This window comes from Vanellus vanellus (genome assembly GCF_965231255.1).
Source record: "Vanellus vanellus genome assembly, chromosome: 1".
NCBI classification, from domain to species: domain Eukaryota; kingdom Metazoa; phylum Chordata; class Aves; order Charadriiformes; family Charadriidae; genus Vanellus; species Vanellus vanellus.
In genome coordinates, this window is record NC_138905.1 from 29,185,860 (window position 1) to 29,206,450 (window position 20,591).

General features: G+C 40.4%; 1 protein-coding gene across 3 annotated transcripts in view; it reads right to left on the reverse strand.

Annotated features, from left to right (window-relative positions):
* The window catches only part of MDFIC (MyoD family inhibitor domain containing), a 53,150-nt gene extending 33,754 nt beyond the window's left edge, over positions 1-19,396 (reverse strand). Inside the window, exons 1-3 of one of the 3 annotated variants that reach the window (XM_082483883.1) lie at positions 19,324-19,396; positions 16,893-17,050; positions 5,322-5,453 (exon numbers count right to left, since the gene is read on the reverse strand). In XM_082483883.1, coding sequence (XP_082340009.1) covers positions 5,322-5,453; positions 16,893-16,983 — 223 coding nt within the window. In that variant the 5' untranslated portion in view covers positions 16,984-17,050; positions 19,324-19,396. Of the gene's footprint in view, positions 1-5,321; positions 5,454-16,892; positions 17,051-17,393; positions 17,490-17,565; positions 17,828-19,323 lie in introns of those variants that run through there. The other 2 variants (XM_082483885.1, XM_082483884.1) reach the window with 2 other exon arrangements.
* Positions 19,397-20,591: the final 1,195 nt, after the last annotated feature.

The window sequence follows — 20,591 nt, forward strand, 5'->3', positions numbered from 1 at the left end:
TTAAAGAATGTTTTAAAAAATGCATGTGCTGTCAGCCATCTTAGAGCTGGTTGGGAAGAAGTTAAGAACCCATCAGGCTCCTCAGTAGGCATGAGAGGAGGTTTTAAGGACTTTGGAACAGAAGTAGTAAGGGATCTGCCAGGTCGGGAGGAGAATCGGAAGTAACACAGGCTAGTTCTCTGCTGGGGAGAAGATTAGACAATCTCTCTGGGAGAGGAGTTCTCAGGGAGGACCTTCACACACTTCCATTACTTCTACTGGCCAGATTCCTCAAAGTTTTATCTTTTTTAAGGAAGGATCTAAATATCGAATACTGCATCCCTGTATTTAAGTACTGAACTGATTCGAGTTTTGTTCATTTATAGGCTCACACTTTTTTATACCGTGGTATACTTGGAATATTGCACATAAATTGCTTCTTTAACTAAAAGAATATACCTTTTTAGACTCAGCAATATATTTTGAATAATTTCCATTAATCTATTCTGCACAGCTTCTGTACTCACACACTCAGTTACACTGCAAGAATACTGCATCTGTCATACTTTCGAGCTTTGGAGAGAACCATTTAAGTTATCTCAAGCACTTTGCACTATTTTTTAGACAGAGTAAGCACAGTTGCCTGAAATCACAATAATGTAAGATGACTGTGCACTATAAATTAGCCAATAAAAGATATTTGGGTAAATATTGAACAAACAGAATAGTTCTAATAGCAGATTATCTTCTTCTTACTGGGGAAAAAAGTCCCGAACCCGAACTGTATAATTTAAACTGTGGAAATCACTCACTTACTTTCTTACCCAGAAGGAAAAGGGAATTAAAATTAAATAAATAGCCCTGTAAAGTAAAAATGTCAACATAAAAATATAGAAAACAAAAAGATAAAAATATCTAGGTTTATATTTCAATAAAAGAAAATGCATTAAAGAAGAATGTAGTAGATAAAACAGTGGGCACAAGATCACATAAAATTGTTCAATCCCCACAGAGCTGAATGAAGCGTCCCTTTCTCTGAAGAACCACTCCTATCAGGAGGGTGTTTCACGGAGGAGAAAGAGGCAATTGAAGCTAGGAAATGATGGATAGCAATGACCTTTCTATCTGTAAAACATGGGCATATTTTAGGTATTTAATCTTGAGAATTGGATTATTATTAATCAATTATTCATGACAATTTGAATCTATGGTAGATGTTTTTTGTTTTCTTAAATATCACACAGCTAAGGTCCTGCTTGAGAACTGGAAAGGAGATTAAATCCTCGCAAGCAAATAGTGTTCAAGACTGGCATTTTCTTCCCTCCTAAACATTCCTTCCCCTAAGTAACAGCACACATTGACAATAACCTAGTACCCTCTGTAAAAATTCTACCTAAATATCCTTAAATCCCCCTTTATAGCCTTTTTTTTTTTTTTTCAAGAGGGGAAAAAAAAACACCCACCCTTTCCCAAAGAACAAAGCGGGCACTGTGGTAATGTGGAGCAGCAAAATCCCCTATGGTTTCATTCCTATAGCCACAGGTTACCATGCACATATTTTAACATCCACTTTTCCTCACTTGCCAAAGGTGAGTGATAACAGAAGCAGAACATCCCCATTACCGGCCACCAGATCATACAAGGAAAATAAGCGGAAGGTGTTTGCAGATATTTAAAATGCACTGCTGAAGAAGAAGGAAAAGCAGATGGAGCAATTCTAAGGCTAAGCTCTTATGAAAAGCAGAAGCTAAGGTTATCCCAATTTGGGTGAATCACTATGGAAAAGAGACTCTCCCTTACTCAGGTTCTAAAATTGAGGATACGGATAGCAATGGCCTCCTTGTGAAGAGTAAGGCCAATTTAACACACCTAAAACCCCCACATATTCGGCAGTTCTTCCTGTTCTCAAATACTTAAAATAAATTAAAATATAAAATAAAATTAAATACGTTAAAAAATGTACACCTCATTTCTAGTCTAACTAAACTTCCAGACACTGCATCCAGTCCTCCCTTTGTCTGCTACAGTTGAAGAACTGTCTTACCAAATTTCCGTTCGTTGTGGTATCATGCTTCTTAGGGACTCAGCAAGCCCCTCTTTATCCTCCTTGTTAACACTAAACATATTGAACTCCAGGAGTTTTTCCACAATAAGGCATGTTTTCAACTACTCCAGTCATTCCTGAGATATTTGTGGTTCTCCCCTGACCCTTCTCCAACTGAACGCAGTATTCCAGTAACAGTTATGCAAGTGCATTAACAATTAATACAGAAAGGCAATATAGCCATTTTCTTCTCATTTAGCTCTTCCCTGTGTATACGTCAGTATACAGTAACCTTTTGACTCTCAAGCTCTCTTCAAAAGCGATTAATTCCTTGGTTGAAGCTTCCCATAAGATTACCCATTTACCCGGGAAATTATGAATGTTTTCATTCGGGGGTGGGGGGGGTGAGAAGCAGTGCTCTAAAGGAGGTGAAGAAAGGGCTAATCTGGGGGAAATCTCATCATTCACAGATTAAAAAAAAAAAAAAAAAGGAGGCTTGAGAAAAGCACTGCAAGGGTAGGGCAAGGTGAACTGAAAATGTCGTACTGTAGAAAACGGGGGCAGCATTTTAGTTTATTGATGTTGCCTAGTAAACTGAGTTCACAAGTGCAAATGAGAAATCATACATAATGAAGTCATTACAGAGTCTCTAACACTGGACTTCGTTGTTGGTGTGCCAATAAAACTGACTGATTAATCTACTTCCATATAACAGCGGGATAAAACAGCTGCAAACAAGGAAAACCTTGGAAATTAAACGTTGGAAACATTTATAAAGTGAGAACTAGGGCTAACACAAATGGAGTACATATCAACTGTGGGGGTGGAAAACAATCTGTATGGGAAAAAAAGAAACTGAATCATTAGGATAGTGGTGAACGGTTGTCAATACCTGAGAAAATTGAAGTATGCCCTGCCTAAAACAATTCAAAGGAACACTTTTAAAATAGACCATAAAGATCAAAACAGTCTTTTCTTCTAACCTCAAGCTTCTTTCAATATGCAATATTCTGCAAACTTTAGTCTAACGGGGTAATAGATCTGGTTGAATCACAGCCATTCTGAGCTACGATGAAATACCTAAGTAATGTTTGTGATAAACAAGATTCTCTTTGCTCCACTTTTTCTATTTTGCAAACTTTAGTTACTAGGTAGAGCAAGTTGTAAAACTTCTACAGACTACAAGAAGTAATTGTAATTGAGCCAAACACTGTTCCTCATTTTGTTGTTTTTTTTTGTTTTGTTTTGGCTTTTTTTTTTTTTTTTTTTTTAAGAACAGCCTTTCCTACTTATAGCCAGAGCCCTGAAAAAGAAGAAAAATAAGCTGATTTAATTTCATCATTTTTGTTTCTTCCATCTAGAGGACTTTAACATTAAAGGTTTAAAAAAAATCATGAAATTGAAACAAAGAGAGGACTGCATCACAGCAGCTACTCAAGCATGTCTCATAAAGCCGCTGCTACACAAAACTCAATTACTAAGACTAGGAGTTTTAGACACTTCCAGCTTTCACCTAAACTTGCTTTTCACGAAGTCAAAGGTAAAACTACTATGCACACTGGAGCAGTACATTATACCTATGAATTTTATCCTATCTTTCCCCTTTTTCCTGTTACTTTCTTAATTCAGCAGCAGATAACCCTCCCATCACAGAGATATATAAGTGCATATAACTGTCAAGTCACTTTACCAGGGACTTGCACAATCTGCTGCAATTTATCTTTTCCTCTCCCGCTTCCCAGTGCGGCCACTACAGTACGTACGTCCTTGCAGTGAACAGATCAGAGGAAGCACAGCACCGCCCTACCGTCCTTGGTCCTTTCCTCCATAGTTAGGCATGCTACTAACTGCTACGAAATAAATCTGCTTTCCCACGGGTCTGGGAATAAGGAAGGCTCTAGCGAAGGGGAATGAGAAGGAGGACACTCCAAAAGCAGCAGATGCCACAGGCACCTTCTCATGTCCTCAACACGAGCACAAAGCAATTGCTTGTCCAGGGACAGTTAGGTCTAAAATACTAATCCTTTAGGATTAAGTAACCTCTCAAGCTGTACAGGGCAATTCTCCCTCTTTATAGCCCTTTAAGAATTATTTTTAAATTCTGAGATAAGTATCTGACATGCTAAATTAGTTTCCTGTAAAGGATCTAGATAACTATTCAATACATTAAGGGTATTTAAGTATTTCCTGGGATTCATTATTTAGAAAACAGGATTAACTAAGATTTGAAAAGAACTTAAAATCCTAACACAAGTTGATTGTATAGATAAGATTTAAAAGAAAAAACAAAGCAACCAAAAAAAAAAAAAACCAAAAGAAACTGGTAACTCCAGAGAAAGTCACCAGTTATTACAACAGCAGGTTCAGAAATATGAATTTACCCGACTGTGTACGGTGTAGTATGTGTGCAGTCTAAAGACAGACTGACCCCGAAGTGTGCGGTCAGACAGCGATCTCGGAGAGCTGGAGCACCACTCAGCATTTAGTCCATTTGCTTTCTGAATACACCCTATAATTAGAGAACAGTTTCTCATGCTGCCCCTCCCTTGAGCAACTAACGTTCAAGCGTTCACAGAATTTTAAAGTAGTATTAGCTCTGGCAGTTGACAGAAATATTTTCGCCTCAGGAGGGTGCAATTGTGGATGATCTTTTGGACAGCATATGATCTTCAGTTCAAGGCAGAAAAATGAGAATAATCTTGCATACCTTTTTATGTTTCAAAGCATCCAAGACATACACTAGGAATGTGGACTTGTAAAACTAATTAAAAAACCCCACAGTTCCATAGCATTGGTCTAAAACCTTACCTTACAGCATTCTTCTACTTTTGAAAGGAATAACCACTTTAGGACTCAAAACTCTTTATAAACTTACACCTGAGCAGTGTTACGTGCATCTGGACGCAACTGCTCTCAGCACAGTTTACTCTGCCACTTAAACGTACAACCTGAGAAATTAAGGATGACGACATCTAGCGCAGTTCCAGGCTGCAGCTCATGTGCCTACTAAATATACAGATCCCATTATGAATGATAAGAGAAGAATATAACATTAAGGCTTTAAAATGTAGATGCTACAGAAGTCTATATTATACTGCGCCACTCAAATCCCACCTTTCTTTGAAATTGTTGCTTAGGCATGCTGACAGGAGTCATTCTGGGAAATAAAGTCGGTAGACCTGCATTACAGTTGCAACACAATTGCATTTGACACACATTTAACTGAGTCAACAGGCAGTATCCCGTTACACGGCGAAAGCAAGCCTAAATGGCAGCAATTTGTTCTGGAAATACTTACTTCTGATGAGGTCACCATCAGTGCGATTTCCCCAGACAGACTGGTCTTGTATCTCTGGTTGTATACTTTGGTTACTGGAAGGTTGTTTTACGTCTTTATTTCCTGCCGCAGTATTCTCTTGGTCAGTTTTTTCTAAGTCAAAAGAAATTTTAAGATATTAGTTTCTGTGGTATATTTCCTCTATGCGAGCAAAACTCATCTTTGAAAACTAAAAACAAGAGAGTCTAAAATATAACTTAGCATCTCATGTAGTTTCCTTAGAAATAATTCCTAAAGTTGATTTTCAATTTGTTTTCTTGTCCAGATCAAAATAATTCCTCTTGGAGAAAGTCTTTTAGTCATATTGTGTTGAATGCAAAATAATACTCAGCAGCTTTTGTAACAAGTTATGGTTGAGTTTATTTATATTTAGTTACCTTCCACAAAATTTTCAGATAGAAATTTGAATTGCTTTTTCACACAAAAAATCCATTATTTTTTTTGCCCACGTACATGTGGCTCTGGCATATAAAAGCCACAAAAAATCCACAAACATCTGTTCTCCATTATTTACAATGGAACATATAATTAAAGACAAATATTGTTGAAACTTTATTATAACACAATTACCTATTTTTCATTGAAAAAAATAACCTTTTAAAAGCCATTCCTGAACAGAAACTTAGGTTATGATGAAAGGAAAAATTATTTCTTCTCTCCAATTATAAACAAGATGCAGGGAAATTTCCATGGTAAGGTTATTTGAGGGGTTCTTAAGCTTATTTCACAAGATAGCAGATCTTGTTTTGATGATTTTGCCAGTTAACACGTGCAGACCTGCATTTTCTCAAACCAAGGCGACAGCTTTCATTTTTGCTGTCATTAATGTTTTAATAGTCAAATTCACACACAAAAATCTGTCTGTTCTTGATAGCTACGGGTTTTTCCTACTGGCATTCAAGGAAACATTTCCAAATCTGGAATTACTTTTTTCATTATCCACAGTGACAGATTATCAGTTTATATCACTTACTAGAGGGACCTGTAAAACACTAAATATTTTCAGTCGAGTACTTTTTGAGTATACATACAACATTTAATATTTACAGTAAATCTAAAGGAGCAACTGTTGAAAAGTCTGTTAGTTCTATTTATTTGTTTCAAACAAGAACGTGTTTATAAACCACTTATCACGATGTCATGATACCGTATCCTCTAGTAAAGCCATGATTCCAGTACAGAGACACAGAAAAATCACTTATTGCTACCGCGGCATATTAAAGGTTAGTTTCTTTATGTAACCAACAGCAGTTTGATTTTAAATCCTAACTTTCTGCCTTTGTTATCCACCCTATTAAACTGAGGCGTTGAACATCACTCAAAATAATATATGCCATATTGTATGTATAGCAGCATGTGCCTTCAAGCACTGCTGCTCCCCTTCTATTAATTTCCACCTCTGAAATGTCTGACCCAGCTACCTCCGTGGTACTTCTCCCTCAGCCCTCCCTCTCGTCACCATTTCTTCAACAACTTGCCAGTATTTCCTCAAGCCCATCCTGAGATGAGCCGTTTCACTGGGGTTGGCGTAAAGTTAACTGGGAAAATATCCATTGACTTCAATGAGTTTTGCATCTCGCCATGATAACTTAATCTCACCTAGATACTCATCCTAGCCAAAAAATACCCAGATTTGTTCAACCCCTTTGACAGACATTAGATGATACAAATTATTTCTACCTGATATATATCAGATGCAAATCTGACTGCATTGAGGTATGATGATTTTCCCTGTGCAGTTAGGTATGTAGGTGCAAACGTGTTTCAAAAGTGTTTGAAAAGTACCCTGAAATAGACGGAGTCAAAATAAGCAGCATCCTGGGGACAGCTAGCGTGAAAGAAACGCAAGCACTGTACGCTCTGCTTTCCGTGCAGAGTAAACTTAAATGAGCTATTTTAAGAGATTTTGCTCTGAAACTACTTTACTGCAATAACGCCACCCAGACTACAACAGTATCTACCCTGCAGTGGGAGTACAAAACTGGAGAGTTACTGTATGCAGTTTTCTCGTATAGCATACAACTTTGCAGAACCCTACTATTTCACGTAGTAAACAATGAACGGTTCTAAGGAAACATTAATGTTAATATTATGGGGCTCTCAGTGTTCTAGATTACGTTTTTATCTAATAAATTTTAAGGAGTGCAGAATGCAGTCAGTCATCATTATTCACAGGGATTTACTTTTCATTCCTCTGCTTGCTTTCTGTTTAGTATCTTTTTAACTTTTGGGGATTTTTTACTATATAGGTTGTATGTGTATTTTTCATGTTTACTTTTCTTATTCTAGCTGGCTATTGTAAACAGTCAGTCAAAAGCAGGCAAATGATATTAAGAGTTAACAAGAAAGAAGAGGAACTATTAAAAAGTAAGAAAACCCCAATGTTGCACTTGAACACCAAACAATTTTGCTAGGAAATTTACAACAATTAACATTAATTGAGTACCTGTTCTTTGATCTATTGAATTCATAGGAAGACTTCCCCATGAAAGTTCGTGACAGAAACCTACACCGGTGACATTAAACACTTATTTGATATCTTACTTTGTACTTCAGAATGACCCACCGGAGCAGCTGATCTCCTGGCAGATGCTGCTCTCTGGGTGTGGTGGGCTGACCCCAGGCAGCAGCCAAGGACCACACTGCCACTCCTTCCCTCCCCAGCCCCCAGCGGGACTGGGGGAAAGAACAGAAAGAGAAACTCGTGGGTCGAGATATACTTTAGTAAGTGAAGAGAAGAGGAATTAAAAACAAAACAAGTGATGGAAAGGCAATCACTCGCCACCTCCCAGTAGCAGACCGATGCCCAAGCCAGTCTCCAAGCGATGGTTACCTCCCCCAAAACCTCCTCTGCTCACTTTTTATTGTTAAGTGTGACGTTGTATAGTGTGGAAGCAGGTCAGCCTGAGCTAGCTGTCTGGGCTGTGTCCCCTCACAACCCCTTGCCCACCCTGAGCCCCCTCACTGGGGGAGCAGAGTGGGAAAAGAGAAAACCTTGACGCTGTGCAAGTGCTGCTCAGCAACAGCCAAACCACTGGTGTGCCACCAACCTTGTTGTAGTCACAAATCCCAATCACAGCACCACAGAGGCTGCCACAAAGAAAACTATCCCAGCCAGACTTAGTACAATGGGGCTTTAGAAAAAGTAGACCTTAAGCTATGTTTATTTAAGATTTTTTCATGCATCAGAAGTGATGTATCAGAACACAGAAAATAGACAAACACTGTTTTCCTGATTAATTTATTTGCTTTTTTCTTCAATGTGCATCTGGTCTCAGTTTTAGCACAAAGGAGTTTCTTGATTATTCCCTTATAATAAACAGCTGATGATGGCATCATAACTTTTTTGGTTTTGTTTTTTTTTTTTTTTTCGTTCTAGAGGTGCAACTACAACATACGAACTTACAACCAATCACACATGAAAACAGCCTCAAGAACTCTCTTGAGTCTGGGGTTTGTTGAGGCCATTATTTTTGTGTTAGGTGCATAAGAAGAGTGATAAGTAGTTTATGAAAGATAACACATTTACAGGTCCAGTAAAAATCCACGCAAAGACCTTAATCTTGTCCGATGTACCGTGCTTGTGGCAGAGCAGTTTTAATAGCCCACAGCTGGCACAAATACTAACGGCTGGATCAGAGATAGGCACGGCCTTTTTCTATTGCACCTCCAAATACATTTATAGCACTTCTCAGTTTTAATTAAGCTTAACCTTAAGAATTTTTGTGTGATACTTGCTCGGTATTTTGGCTTTTGTTTCCTCTAGTACACCCTTCCACTCTTATGTGACTAACCTCCAAAACTGACAGCCAAGAAGAAAGAGAGATACTCTTCCCAGCAGTTCAAATACTGGAAAGAAAAGACTCATTATATTCTGAGTCTGCCAGTGTTGAGGTAAAAAGCCAACCTCTCTAAAACCACGGTAAGTTACTCCAAGTCATGTCACAAAAACGACAGTGTCTTCTTTACCTACCACGGCAACCTGTGGGGCCGTGTACTTCTCCTAAATGAACAGCAGCCCCTGGGCTGAAGAGCTTCTCGCCAAAAGCCCCACAGGAGTGACGCCCACACAGCTCCCTGTGATTTCTCCTGAAGGTAAGCTTGGGCACAAACGCTACTCGTGCGGAGACTAATGCAAGTTTATGGTTTAAATAAGGAAGAGATACAACACGCTGGCAAAGGATAAAATTGACATAGTTAACACCCCAAATCATATCTATATTACAGACAACTGGTAAGCCACTTAGCAAAAAAATTAAAATTTTTAATCACACCTCAAAATTAATGTTTCATGAAATAAGGGAACAAAGTGAACTCCTAATTTTTTGTTACTTGCAATTATTAAATCACTTTTATAGTACATACATTCATTCTACCATAATCTTGTTATATTTACATTTTAAATTACAAAGCGATACATGTATTTCATAGAATGAAAACCATTTAGACTACTGTAACATTGATTGTTTAACTCCTGGTTTAGTTTGGAGCATGTGCCTCTGGTTACGTGTATTTCTTTGCATCATGGCAAATACATTTTACAAGGCACCAACAGCATACTGGCAGCACTCTGAGTCAGCAACAAGGCTACTATTACAATAGCCCTATCAAAAACAAAAATTGGCAAATAGCCAGCGTTGTCAAGAAAGACTTACGTACAGTTAAGAAGGGTACACAAGGCAATCTCTCCAGATCGCTTCCAATCCTGTCTTCTATGCTTTTATAAAGTTCCTGAGACATAGGTCAAACTAATTCCTGAAAATTTCTTAGAACTTCCAATGAAGTATCCTTCTTTTCAGAGCTATATTTATTCTATCTTTCTCTATGGTAATGTAGAGCATACTGAGTGGACATCCCAGCAATAGGCAAAACTGACAGAAAATACACAAAAAAGATAGGGAATGGATGTGCATTTGCAGAACACATCCCATAAAGTTCGTCTCTGATGAAATAAGCACCTTTTCTTCTCCAAGGGCTTGTCCATGTGCACATTCACACTCTATCTGCCCCTTCATGCCCCACTATGTCTCTTGACTTTACACAGAAATGGGTCTCACTGCGTTCCCACATGGCATCATACCTCAATGCATCAGTAACTATGTAATATTCAATTCTTAAACACGCAAAAAAAATGGAAACAAGTAGCCACATTAAGTGGGTTGAACGTCCTCGGAGTGTGATTGACAGCTGATTTCTATTCAGTAGACGACACATAAGCCTATATACTGACTCGGTCATCTCTTCCAAGCATGTAAACTATAAGAGCGGTTGACTAGCAACATGACAAACTGGACTTGAGAAACAGGTTTTGAGTTTGCCTGTTGACACAGGGACACTGTGGATGTAAAATGAGTTAAAAATTGCTGCAACAATAGAAGGCTCTGTTGCTATGATACATTCCTTTTCTGTTCACCAACAAAGTGGTGGACCACACCAAATAACAAGTAAGGCAAAAGTAACTCCTGGGAAAGGCTTCTGGAAACCCGAGTGCATCATTCTCATCAAGGAGAGAGGGACGAGCAGGACGGGCTGACACAACAGAGTCATTGCAACCTCCAAAAATGCAGTGATGGGAACACTCCCAACAGTTTTACCGTTTAAGGGCAGAGGAATGATGGAAGCACAGGGCAAAGCTCACTTAAGCACCTAAACTTGACCCAGCTGCCGGGGTGTAAACATGAGTTCTCAGAAGGCCTGAGTTATCCCAGAACAAGCAGATGCAGATTTAAACATACATGTGCAAAACTGAAACTATTTTAAGTGGAATTTTATCCTTCAAAGCAAAGAGAGAAATTACAAAAAAGAAAAAAAAACAAAAAAAAAAAAAACCCAAAAAACCCAAACCCAACCACAAAAGTAGGTCTATGAGGAAGAAAAAAGTTGAAGAATGTTTCCAAAAGGAAAGGTAACAGAACGGTTCCCTGTTTCAAGCCTCCAGTGGTTGGGAGGGATTGAAGTGCACGTGGCAAACACCGCATTTCCAACACTTCCTTTGTTCATTAATATCCTCACTGGCAAGGAACCACTGAGGATGCTGTTTCCTACCGAAAATTCCGCTGTTCACAACAATAACGCAAAGGAAGCACGATAATACCAGGTTTCACAATGCAACCATTAACTGTAACACCCACCAGCTACTTCATGAAATGCCTAAAACTTTTAGGCATTTCACACAACAAGCAAGTTCAGCTGTGCTATTCGTGTAACAGAATGCCTATTCCGGTTCATGATTTGTCTGAAAAAAATCTCATTTCATTAATGACTGGTTGTACAATCTAATAATATTCATAATCCACAGATTTTGGAGTTGGAAGCCTCCATTTAGACGTTTGAGTGTTTTAAAAATAAAGTAACCAATCTTTTTTTATTTCTTTTCAGTGGCTTTTGCTTAAATGTCTCATCGCAACTTTCAATGGCCTCAAAAATGCCACTGAAAAAAATCAGTCTCTTAAAATTAGAGCAATTCAACTGAACTTCTTGGAAAGCTCTTACACAGAATTTTCCAGGTGCAAGCTATGGAACAACTATGAATGTATTACAAGTTTGACAGCCCTGGACAAATTTCAGTCGTGATAAATTAAAAACTAATAGCAACATGCAAATAGGTACTCTGCATTATTAAAAGCATTAAAAAGTTCAAATGCATAAGTGAAAACTTCTTTTCACAAATAATCACACTAGTTGTCATGTGGTCAGTTATAAATTTATGTCATCCACCCAACAATGTTCCACACGTGTACAAAACTAGTTTCATGTAAGGGCTAAGCAACACTCAGTGCCTATGGCTGTACTAGCAACAGCAGGGGCCGATAAAAGTGAGCCTGTACAGTGACTGAGTTGATTTTAAGGACACATTCCATATTATACGTGTTCCAGGGGCTTTCTACGTTGGAATAGCTCTCAGATTTAATCTCAAAGACTGAAGGTTATTAGCGGCTGCAGTGCGTTAGGCACATTCCTGCAGCGCATCTTTCAGATTATTTTGTCCAAAAGGAATCCAGTCCAGGTCACTCCCCAGGACCTCTCCACAATGCAAACCAAAGCGGGGGCGAACTGGAGATTAGCTTCAAAACTGCATTGCTGACCCAAATAAAAACACTAGCGTAACACACACACTCATTGCTGGATGCTACTTATTAAGAAAAAAGAAGTGTTTAAAACAAAGAGAAATCTAACCTCTGAGGGCCTGGAATGGAATTTGAGAAGAATTATTCGGATATAAAACTAGCCTATGAGATGGAAGAAAAGTATTTCAAATTTGACGCAAGACCTTTACAGTCAACTGTATGAAATACAAGCCTATCACACCCATGTGGACATGAATCACTGTACTGGAACAGCACTGAAACTGAAAGCAGAAGTATATTTTTATGACAAACTAGAGTTATACGCTTATGAAAGTTTTTGGCATTTTAGTCAGTAACGTTCAATAAATGCCTCAGTACTGACAGACAGCGACAAAACAAACAAACACACCTCTTGTCAGACTGCAAGGGGGAACACAAATATAGAGGAGGTATTCGGTAAGTTTGAGCAATCTGAATGCACTGGTTAACCGTTAAAATAAAAACCCATTACTCATAACTCTGAGGCACTGCTGGTAAAGTGCAATAATTATGGCGATAGCAATAGCAATCGTTGTTGCCTCACGAATGTCCAAACATTCCCTGCAGTAAGTCTTCTGTCACCCCCACCTCATCTAGCCAGCACGTCCCTTTAGCGCTCCTCGGCACGAAAACAGTTAAGCACAGAAAACACGAAGAGGTTTGAATCACATTCTTAGAAGGGAACATGTGCTTTTTGTACTCTTCTGAATGGAAGTATTAGTTGCTGAATATGGTTTCTTCAGACACCAAATCAGAACTGCATCTCCATCCAGCAACGGTGACATGATTTGCACCAGAGAGAACGGCCACTTATAGAACTTGACCCTTAATATTTCTACTGGACTTCTCCATCCTCCTCCCCCACCCCATTAAAAGAAAATAAATTCCAGTGGATTTCCGTCATCTGAAGAGTTATTAGAAAGTTCTTATAGTTGAAGTGCAATTAATCACTCTCAATTTCATAATAGGTTTCTTATTATCATTATTTTATCTGTTTTCTTTCTAAATTGAGAAAGCTAAATATTATTCACTTGTTAGTCTAGGGTACATTCAGTTACCAAATAGCAAAGGTAAAAGCATTCCAAATACCTCATAGATGACAGTCCTACATTTTCTAAATATAGTTCCACGCTCAGTGAAGTTTTCTCTCATATTCCATGGTTTATTCAAATGCAGAGGATTTAATGAAAAAAAAAGTCTACCCATAGTCCAGGCAATAATCACAACATGACCTCTAACATATGAAAGATCTGCACTAAAGCAGAGAGGCTAATGGTCACTAATTGTCACATTCCTTGCTTAGGGACGTTATTTTGGTACCTACCAGTGGAGAAAATACTTGATCATAGCCAAATTGAAGTAGTCTGAGCATAGAGATGACACTACTTACTGACTGCATTACACAGCACATAGATAGAAGTAGTCATAATTTGATTCCAAGGCCTGTAGAGCTACAGGAGAAGAGCGAGAGCGTGACCAGGATCTTGAACAAGGGTACATGAGTAGAGCTACACTTTTGGAAGGCTGTGGCAAAAAATGACTGGATGTTTCCAGAAATTAGGTTAAACCTTCATCCTGCAGTCTGTACCTCAGAGCAGCAGACTCCGTTGGCACAGATGATGGTTTAAAGATTGAAACTGAGTATTGACATTGCCTCAAAAGAAGATGCTGTGATTTCATTTGCTCTTTCTCAAAGCGCACTAATTGTGGAGGGGCAAAGCCCAACAATCTCACCAATATTTATGCATGAATTCAAAAATGAACTAACAAGGAAGAACAGTGACAGGGGACTTGTTGAGAGAGCACGTTGGTTCAAGTAGCACACACAAATTCTTTTAAGTTGCGAAAGCCAGAGAATGCCACATCTCTAGCCCAAACTATGTCTCAACCCACAGTTTTCACCATCTTCCCAACTGATGTATATCCCTGCAATCTGCCAAAGCTTTGTAACTTTTGCCTGTTGTTTAATTGGGTTGTGGGATAGCTATTTGTTGAATATTTAAAATTGAAATTTCTTTTCCTTTCATGGAAAAATACAATTTAGCTTCAGCATCTGAATGGATATGATAGCAAGCAAAAGCAGCACTTTGAAGATCTGGATTTTTTTGGTGATACCTCACAGAACTGCAGAAGAGAACATAAGTTTGTTCTCAGGATGTAAGATATCTATACCAGGTAAATACAGAAAGCATATTGAAGTATGCTGTTACCAATCAAAAATTTTTACAATGTAAGCCATTTTTTTCTGATTAAGGAATCTTTATTCGTAGGTGGACACAGATTTCAAGTACCTCACTGTAAATATATGGAGTCATCACATAAATGTGACGAGGTGATTCTAAGTAAAGTAGTACTTATTTCATATTATTGCAGATTTTTCCAAATACCTCTAGCCTACTTCCAGAAATAATATGAATTTCAATCACAGCTTTTAACATCGTTGCCAAATTCTACAGAAGTCAGTGTACTTTTGGACATCCTGGGGGTAGTGTAGAAAGAGTAGGGGGTGCTGAAAGTCCCAGGCATATTATCTTAGATCTTCAGTCCTGGAATATCTGGACTACATTACCCTGTAACTACACACTGCAAAGCTGACAACAGAAATTCTGGAATATAGACTGGAAATGTTATGAACTCACCTCTTCCTCTTTCCACCCCCATTTCCCCAACAGACTTAGGCTAGAAAAAAGCAACAAATATCCACAGTTATCCTTAAATCTAAGTTCATTAGAATAAAAATTATGTATTTGAATGATGAATTCTGTAAAAAACCTGCCTTTTCTTTCTGTGAACTATACATATGCTTTGAAGTTGATCATGTGCCTTGAAAGGTGTGGCCAGTGAGCAAACCTAAATCAATATATTACACTTGTTTGTACCTTACTGATCCCTAAACATGTAACTTCATAATCCTCCACCTCAAAAGCTGTGAGCTGTAGTTGTGTCATTCAGATTTTCTGCACATAACTTGCCCATGGACAGATCAGTATTTGTTTCCTTACTTTTCATAAAAAGAAGAGCACGTGTTGAAAATCTTACCAAATGCAGTCACATAAGACTTTATTTCATAGTGGGAACTCAATTTACAGTGGCACTGTAAGAATGAGGCCACTTTCCAAGCAAGTTAGTCCACTGAATTACAACTTCAGTAACCTTGATGTATGGCCTACATGCAGAATTCAACTAGTGTGGCCACCTCATCACATGACAGTTAAAAACAACACATTGAAAATAAACATTGTATCACAAATACTGATGCCTCTGGCAAAAACATGATTCTAACAGTTCTGCATGCTTGATCTTCTGTATCTAATCTTTTTATTATTATTATTTTTTACTCTTTAGCAGTTATGAGTCATTCTCGAGGACAAAAAAAAAAAAAAAACCAACCCAACAATAAGATAAGTATAAGCCAATTTAATGTGTCTCGCTGCCAGGACATTTTTTACTTAGCTACGGATACTTTCTGGTTTCTCAAATGAGTCTTCAACTTTGATTTCACATAGATATTGATTTTTCCAAGTTACAAAAACAAGACTGCATCTTTAATCCACAGTTGCACAACTGTGTTACCAGGCTCTGCTCCAGTTAACCAGTTATGAATAAAGATACAGTTTTTGAACAAGCTTATTTGTCTGTTCTTCAGAGACTTTTTAAACTCCTGTCAGAATTCTGGAAAACAAAGCTGTAGCTGTAAAGAAAAAAAAATAGTTAAGTCTCATCTTCACAGACCAGGACTCAGGAGTCAAATGTACTTCCCTGTTTGGAGGATAACCTGCAGTACGCCTTGGCAAACTTCCCTACATGAAGGTGATGAGAATATCAATGTATTTCGTGCAAATGCAAATAAGACATAACTTAAAGAATTTTTTAAGATTAATGTACTTCTAAATAGCCTTTTGAACAGCTGATGCAAACAAGTTAATACTCTCAGAAACTGGTTTAAGCTGCAGCATCACAGAGTAATCTAAGAAAAAAACAGCAAAGCGGCCTCCAACCTGAACAACACCTGTGGATCGACCTTTCTCAATTTACTGCAAGACCTGGAAGGAGAACTTTACAGGAAAGAGCTTCTAAACACAACCACAAAGCTGCGAAACAAGGAAGCGATTTTTAAGGAGCAGCATCTGCCTCTGAATGACTGCAGTTTGTCAAGTAGTGAGAATTGGTGCTGACATCAGTGCATCTTTTTTTTTTTTTCTTCCTTTTTTTTCATTTTCTACATACGAATTTCTGGTTAAAACAATAAAGAGGTGGAATTGAAAGAGTTACAGGGTTACACCAAAGAGGTCGGGGCGAGGCGGGGGGGGGGGGGGGGGGGGGGGAAGAGGAGGAGAAGAGGGGTTAAAACCCACAAAACAAATCAGTAAATGTATCATTCAAATAAGAGGCGCAACAATTACAGCGAAACTTTAAAGCAACTTACCTCGAGGGGGAGAGATCAAAGAGCTGCTTTCAGTCGGAGCTTGCTCTGGCCCTTCAGGCCCCGGAGGAAGAGGTTCTCTCACTTGGGACATCTGCCAGCTCTCGCACCGAGTAATCAAGAGCCTGCACCCCCCCCTCCGACAAAACTAACACGCCACCCTGGAGGAACAAGCAAACGAAAGGGCTCGTTAATGTGTTTTCTGCAGAAAACTCACGGCTCGGAGGGGGGGGGGGGGGGGGAGGTGGGGGGGCGGGGGGACGAGGGGACGAGGGGCTGAGGAGGGACGAGCAGCGAAACGGCGGCAACTTCGCGGCGCAGCGGCGGGCGCGCACCCGCGGGGCCCGGGGGGCGGCGGCCGCGGGGCGGGGGCGGCCGCGGGCCGGGCGGCGGCTGCGGCGGTGGGGGACGGCCGGAGAAGGGGGGGTGGGGGGGGAGGTGGGGAGCCGGGTGAAACGGGGGGGTGGTCCCGACCGCCGCGGCGGGCAGCGCGGCGCGCCCTACCTCCGCATTTCCTCCCGCTCCGCCGCGGCGCCCGGCCCTCCTCCGCGCCCCCCGCCGCGGTAACCGCGCCGCCGCCGCTCCCGGCTCCTCCGCCGCCCGCGGGCCTTTCCCTTCTTCCCGCCCACCCCACCCCCACCCCCCTCCCCGCCCCGGGACAGGGGCGCGCACACACCGGCACTCGCAGCCGCTGTCCCCCCGCCGCCACAGTCACTCCTTCTCCATCATTTCCGGACAATGAAACATCCCGCTCCGGCTGGCGGCGGCGGCGGCCGCGGCTCCGGGCGGCGGTTGTGCAGGTCCTGCCGCCCGCCAGCGGACGGGAACGGGGAGTTTGGGGGCGGGGGGGGTGAGCCTCGCTGCTCCCAGCCGGGCCTCCAGCCACGGAAATTCCCCCAAGAGGCCGAAACCCGTCAAGCAGAAATAGGGAAGAAGGGGCGGGGGGGGGGAATAATAATAATAATAAAAAAAAGAATAAAAAAATAAATCTGAAAGGGAGGCTTTCATGCCTGGACAGGGCTTGCAGCTGTAGCGCTTGGCAGCGGCGCTGGGGCACTTTTAACGGAGCAGCCGCTGGCCGCCAAGTTGCGGGCTGTGGTTGCTGTTTTGCCTTCAACCAGTTGCGCCTCCGCAGCGGGTTCGGCGCGCACGTGGAGCGCCGCGGCCTCCGCGCTGCCACCCCTCGCCGGGACCCCGCCGAACCCTCCGCGGGTAACGCGGCGTTATGGCCCTAAAAAGGACTTCGAAGCGGGCACACAAAAACACGCGAAGGAACGCGAAGGGCAGGACGAGGATTCTGCAAAAGTAAAGCCCCAGAGAGCAAACTGCTTCCTGCGGCTGTCAGCTGGCACACGGTGTTACCTGTGCCTTCTCTAGGTAGGAAATACATTTCTGTCCCCTGGCACAGATTGATTTGGTCGGCAGCCTCATGCTCTGCTTCTGCCCACACCATCGAGCACTGCAATTATGGCTCACGCGCATGCTGGTGTCCGTAAGCTACGTGCTTTACCTTGCTTACGCTATCAGAGTACATCACCTTTCTCTAACAAAGTCTGTTCAGGTCTAAACTGTAATTTCCTTAAAACTTGCAAGCAGAGTTTTTTTATTACGGTTTAGTAGGTATATTTTACTAGTATGTCTCGTCACAGTGGACAACCAGGTATCTTTTGGGAAACAAAAGTAGGAAGACAAAATAACCAAGTTATAAACCATCTACATCCTAACATAAAAGTATGTCATGGTTTGGGCTGGACTGACCACTGAAGTGAACAACAGATGCTCTCCCTTACCTGCCTCTCCTCTGTTGTACCTCAAAAAACGGGACAGAGAAGATAACTGGTGGGTTGGGTTTTTTTTGGTATCATAAGTGCTAAGGAATACGGTCAGGTATTAAAAGTGCACTTCCTAAAGTTTAGCATCTCCCTGCAACACAAAACCAGCCAGGGTGGAGTGTAAGCACCTGAGTAGGAACTAGTTCTGTGTGAGACACCACATGCTTTAGGGCCTCCTCTTATTTCAGAAGTCATCAATAATTTTGCAGCACTGTATAGCTTTGTTACTGCCCATTAATGGTGCTAAAGAGAACAGTGTGATTCAATTGATAAAAATGCTATTTAAGGTGCGTATATTTTCCTCTGAGAAATACAGTAATTTTAAAGTATTTTTTCAGTAACCTAAGATGTTCTTTGGTACAACATACTGTTTCTTTAAACATTTTCATGACAAAATGGAAAAAGAATGTGCTATGTGGGGAAGAAGCTATGTAAAAAATCCGTTTGGGGCACACAAAATTATTATCGTACCGCGTAATAATAATGTTGGTCTCAATATCTACACTTTTCATCTACGAAAACATTGCATAACTTTCCATAGTGCCTTCTGTCCTCACTGTCCTGGGGGCAGAGCGATTGAGACATAAGGTAGAACGACTTACCTCAAACTCCCAAGTGAGTCAGTAGCAGAAGAGGGGTTATGACTCACACTCAACATACAAGCTTGTGTTTTTCCCTCTGAAACTGGAAACATAGCAGAGAACAGTGGGAGGAGCAATAATTTAGCCAGCCACACCCTGCCTTCAAAATATTTCATTGGATAATAAATGCCTATGAAGAGCAGATATCACCCAGGGTTGGTGTTTGGGGTTTTTTTTTGCACCTTATCTGTGGAACCCATATGGTAAACTCCATGGCGTTCAGTTTATCTTTTTTAAAAAGATGACGGGATGAGCTCACCCTGCCAAGGTTCAACTGTGTGGCAGCCTACATTGAGTTTTAAAGCAACTAAATGAATGGAACATCTTCGGCTGACATTGCCAGATTGGAACTGATGCAGTGGGAGATAACCCTAAGCAAAATCAGATTCTAAAAAAGGTAAGAGAATTCAATATACAGAAAGCACAATTCACCAAAATAGCACATTAAAAAAAATATTGTGCAACACATAATGCATTACATACCAAAGGCTGCGATGATTGTGAAAAGATGGGTCCAGATGCGGTCGCTGTTAATGAGATCCCACAGCCAGGCAAAGTTCATTGGCGTAAGCCAACCATACAGCGCTTCCTGACAGTACAACATCATTCTGACAAATACACAGCTTATCTAAAATAATTGTTTTATTACTTTCCTTTAAAATATGTATCATTCTAAAATGTTACCGAAAATTCTAGGAAGTGAGCAGTTCAAACTAACCTCAGTGGCCTTTCAAGTAGGCTACAAATGTGAGATATGTAGTATCTTACTACAGCAACCAAGTTATAGGCTGTTGCACATATGTATTTTGATATACTCTTCTATTGCTATATCATAAAATTCAGGTATGGTCTTTTAGATCATTAATGGCAGATTTTGCATGGATGTGAACAGAAGCTCAAAACACTTGCAAATAGGCCGTAAGTATAGTTTATAGGAAGGTAAAAAATTTCCTGAGAGGAAAAAAAAAAGCAAAACACACAAAGCAAAAAAACAACCAACCAAAAAAAAAATCCCAAAACTTCATGGTTTTTTCCCTGTCAAATTTTTTCTGTAAAACAGATTCCTATTAAAAATGCCAAAAATGCAGAATATAATCATATGTCTTCAAGACAAAATTGGTCATCAGCATTTTCTAGTCTGAGCCCCAACACAAGCCATACAATAGCTATTACCTCCAGCTGAAAGAGACTTGTCACTGAACGAAAGTGTTACAGAAAGACACAAGTTG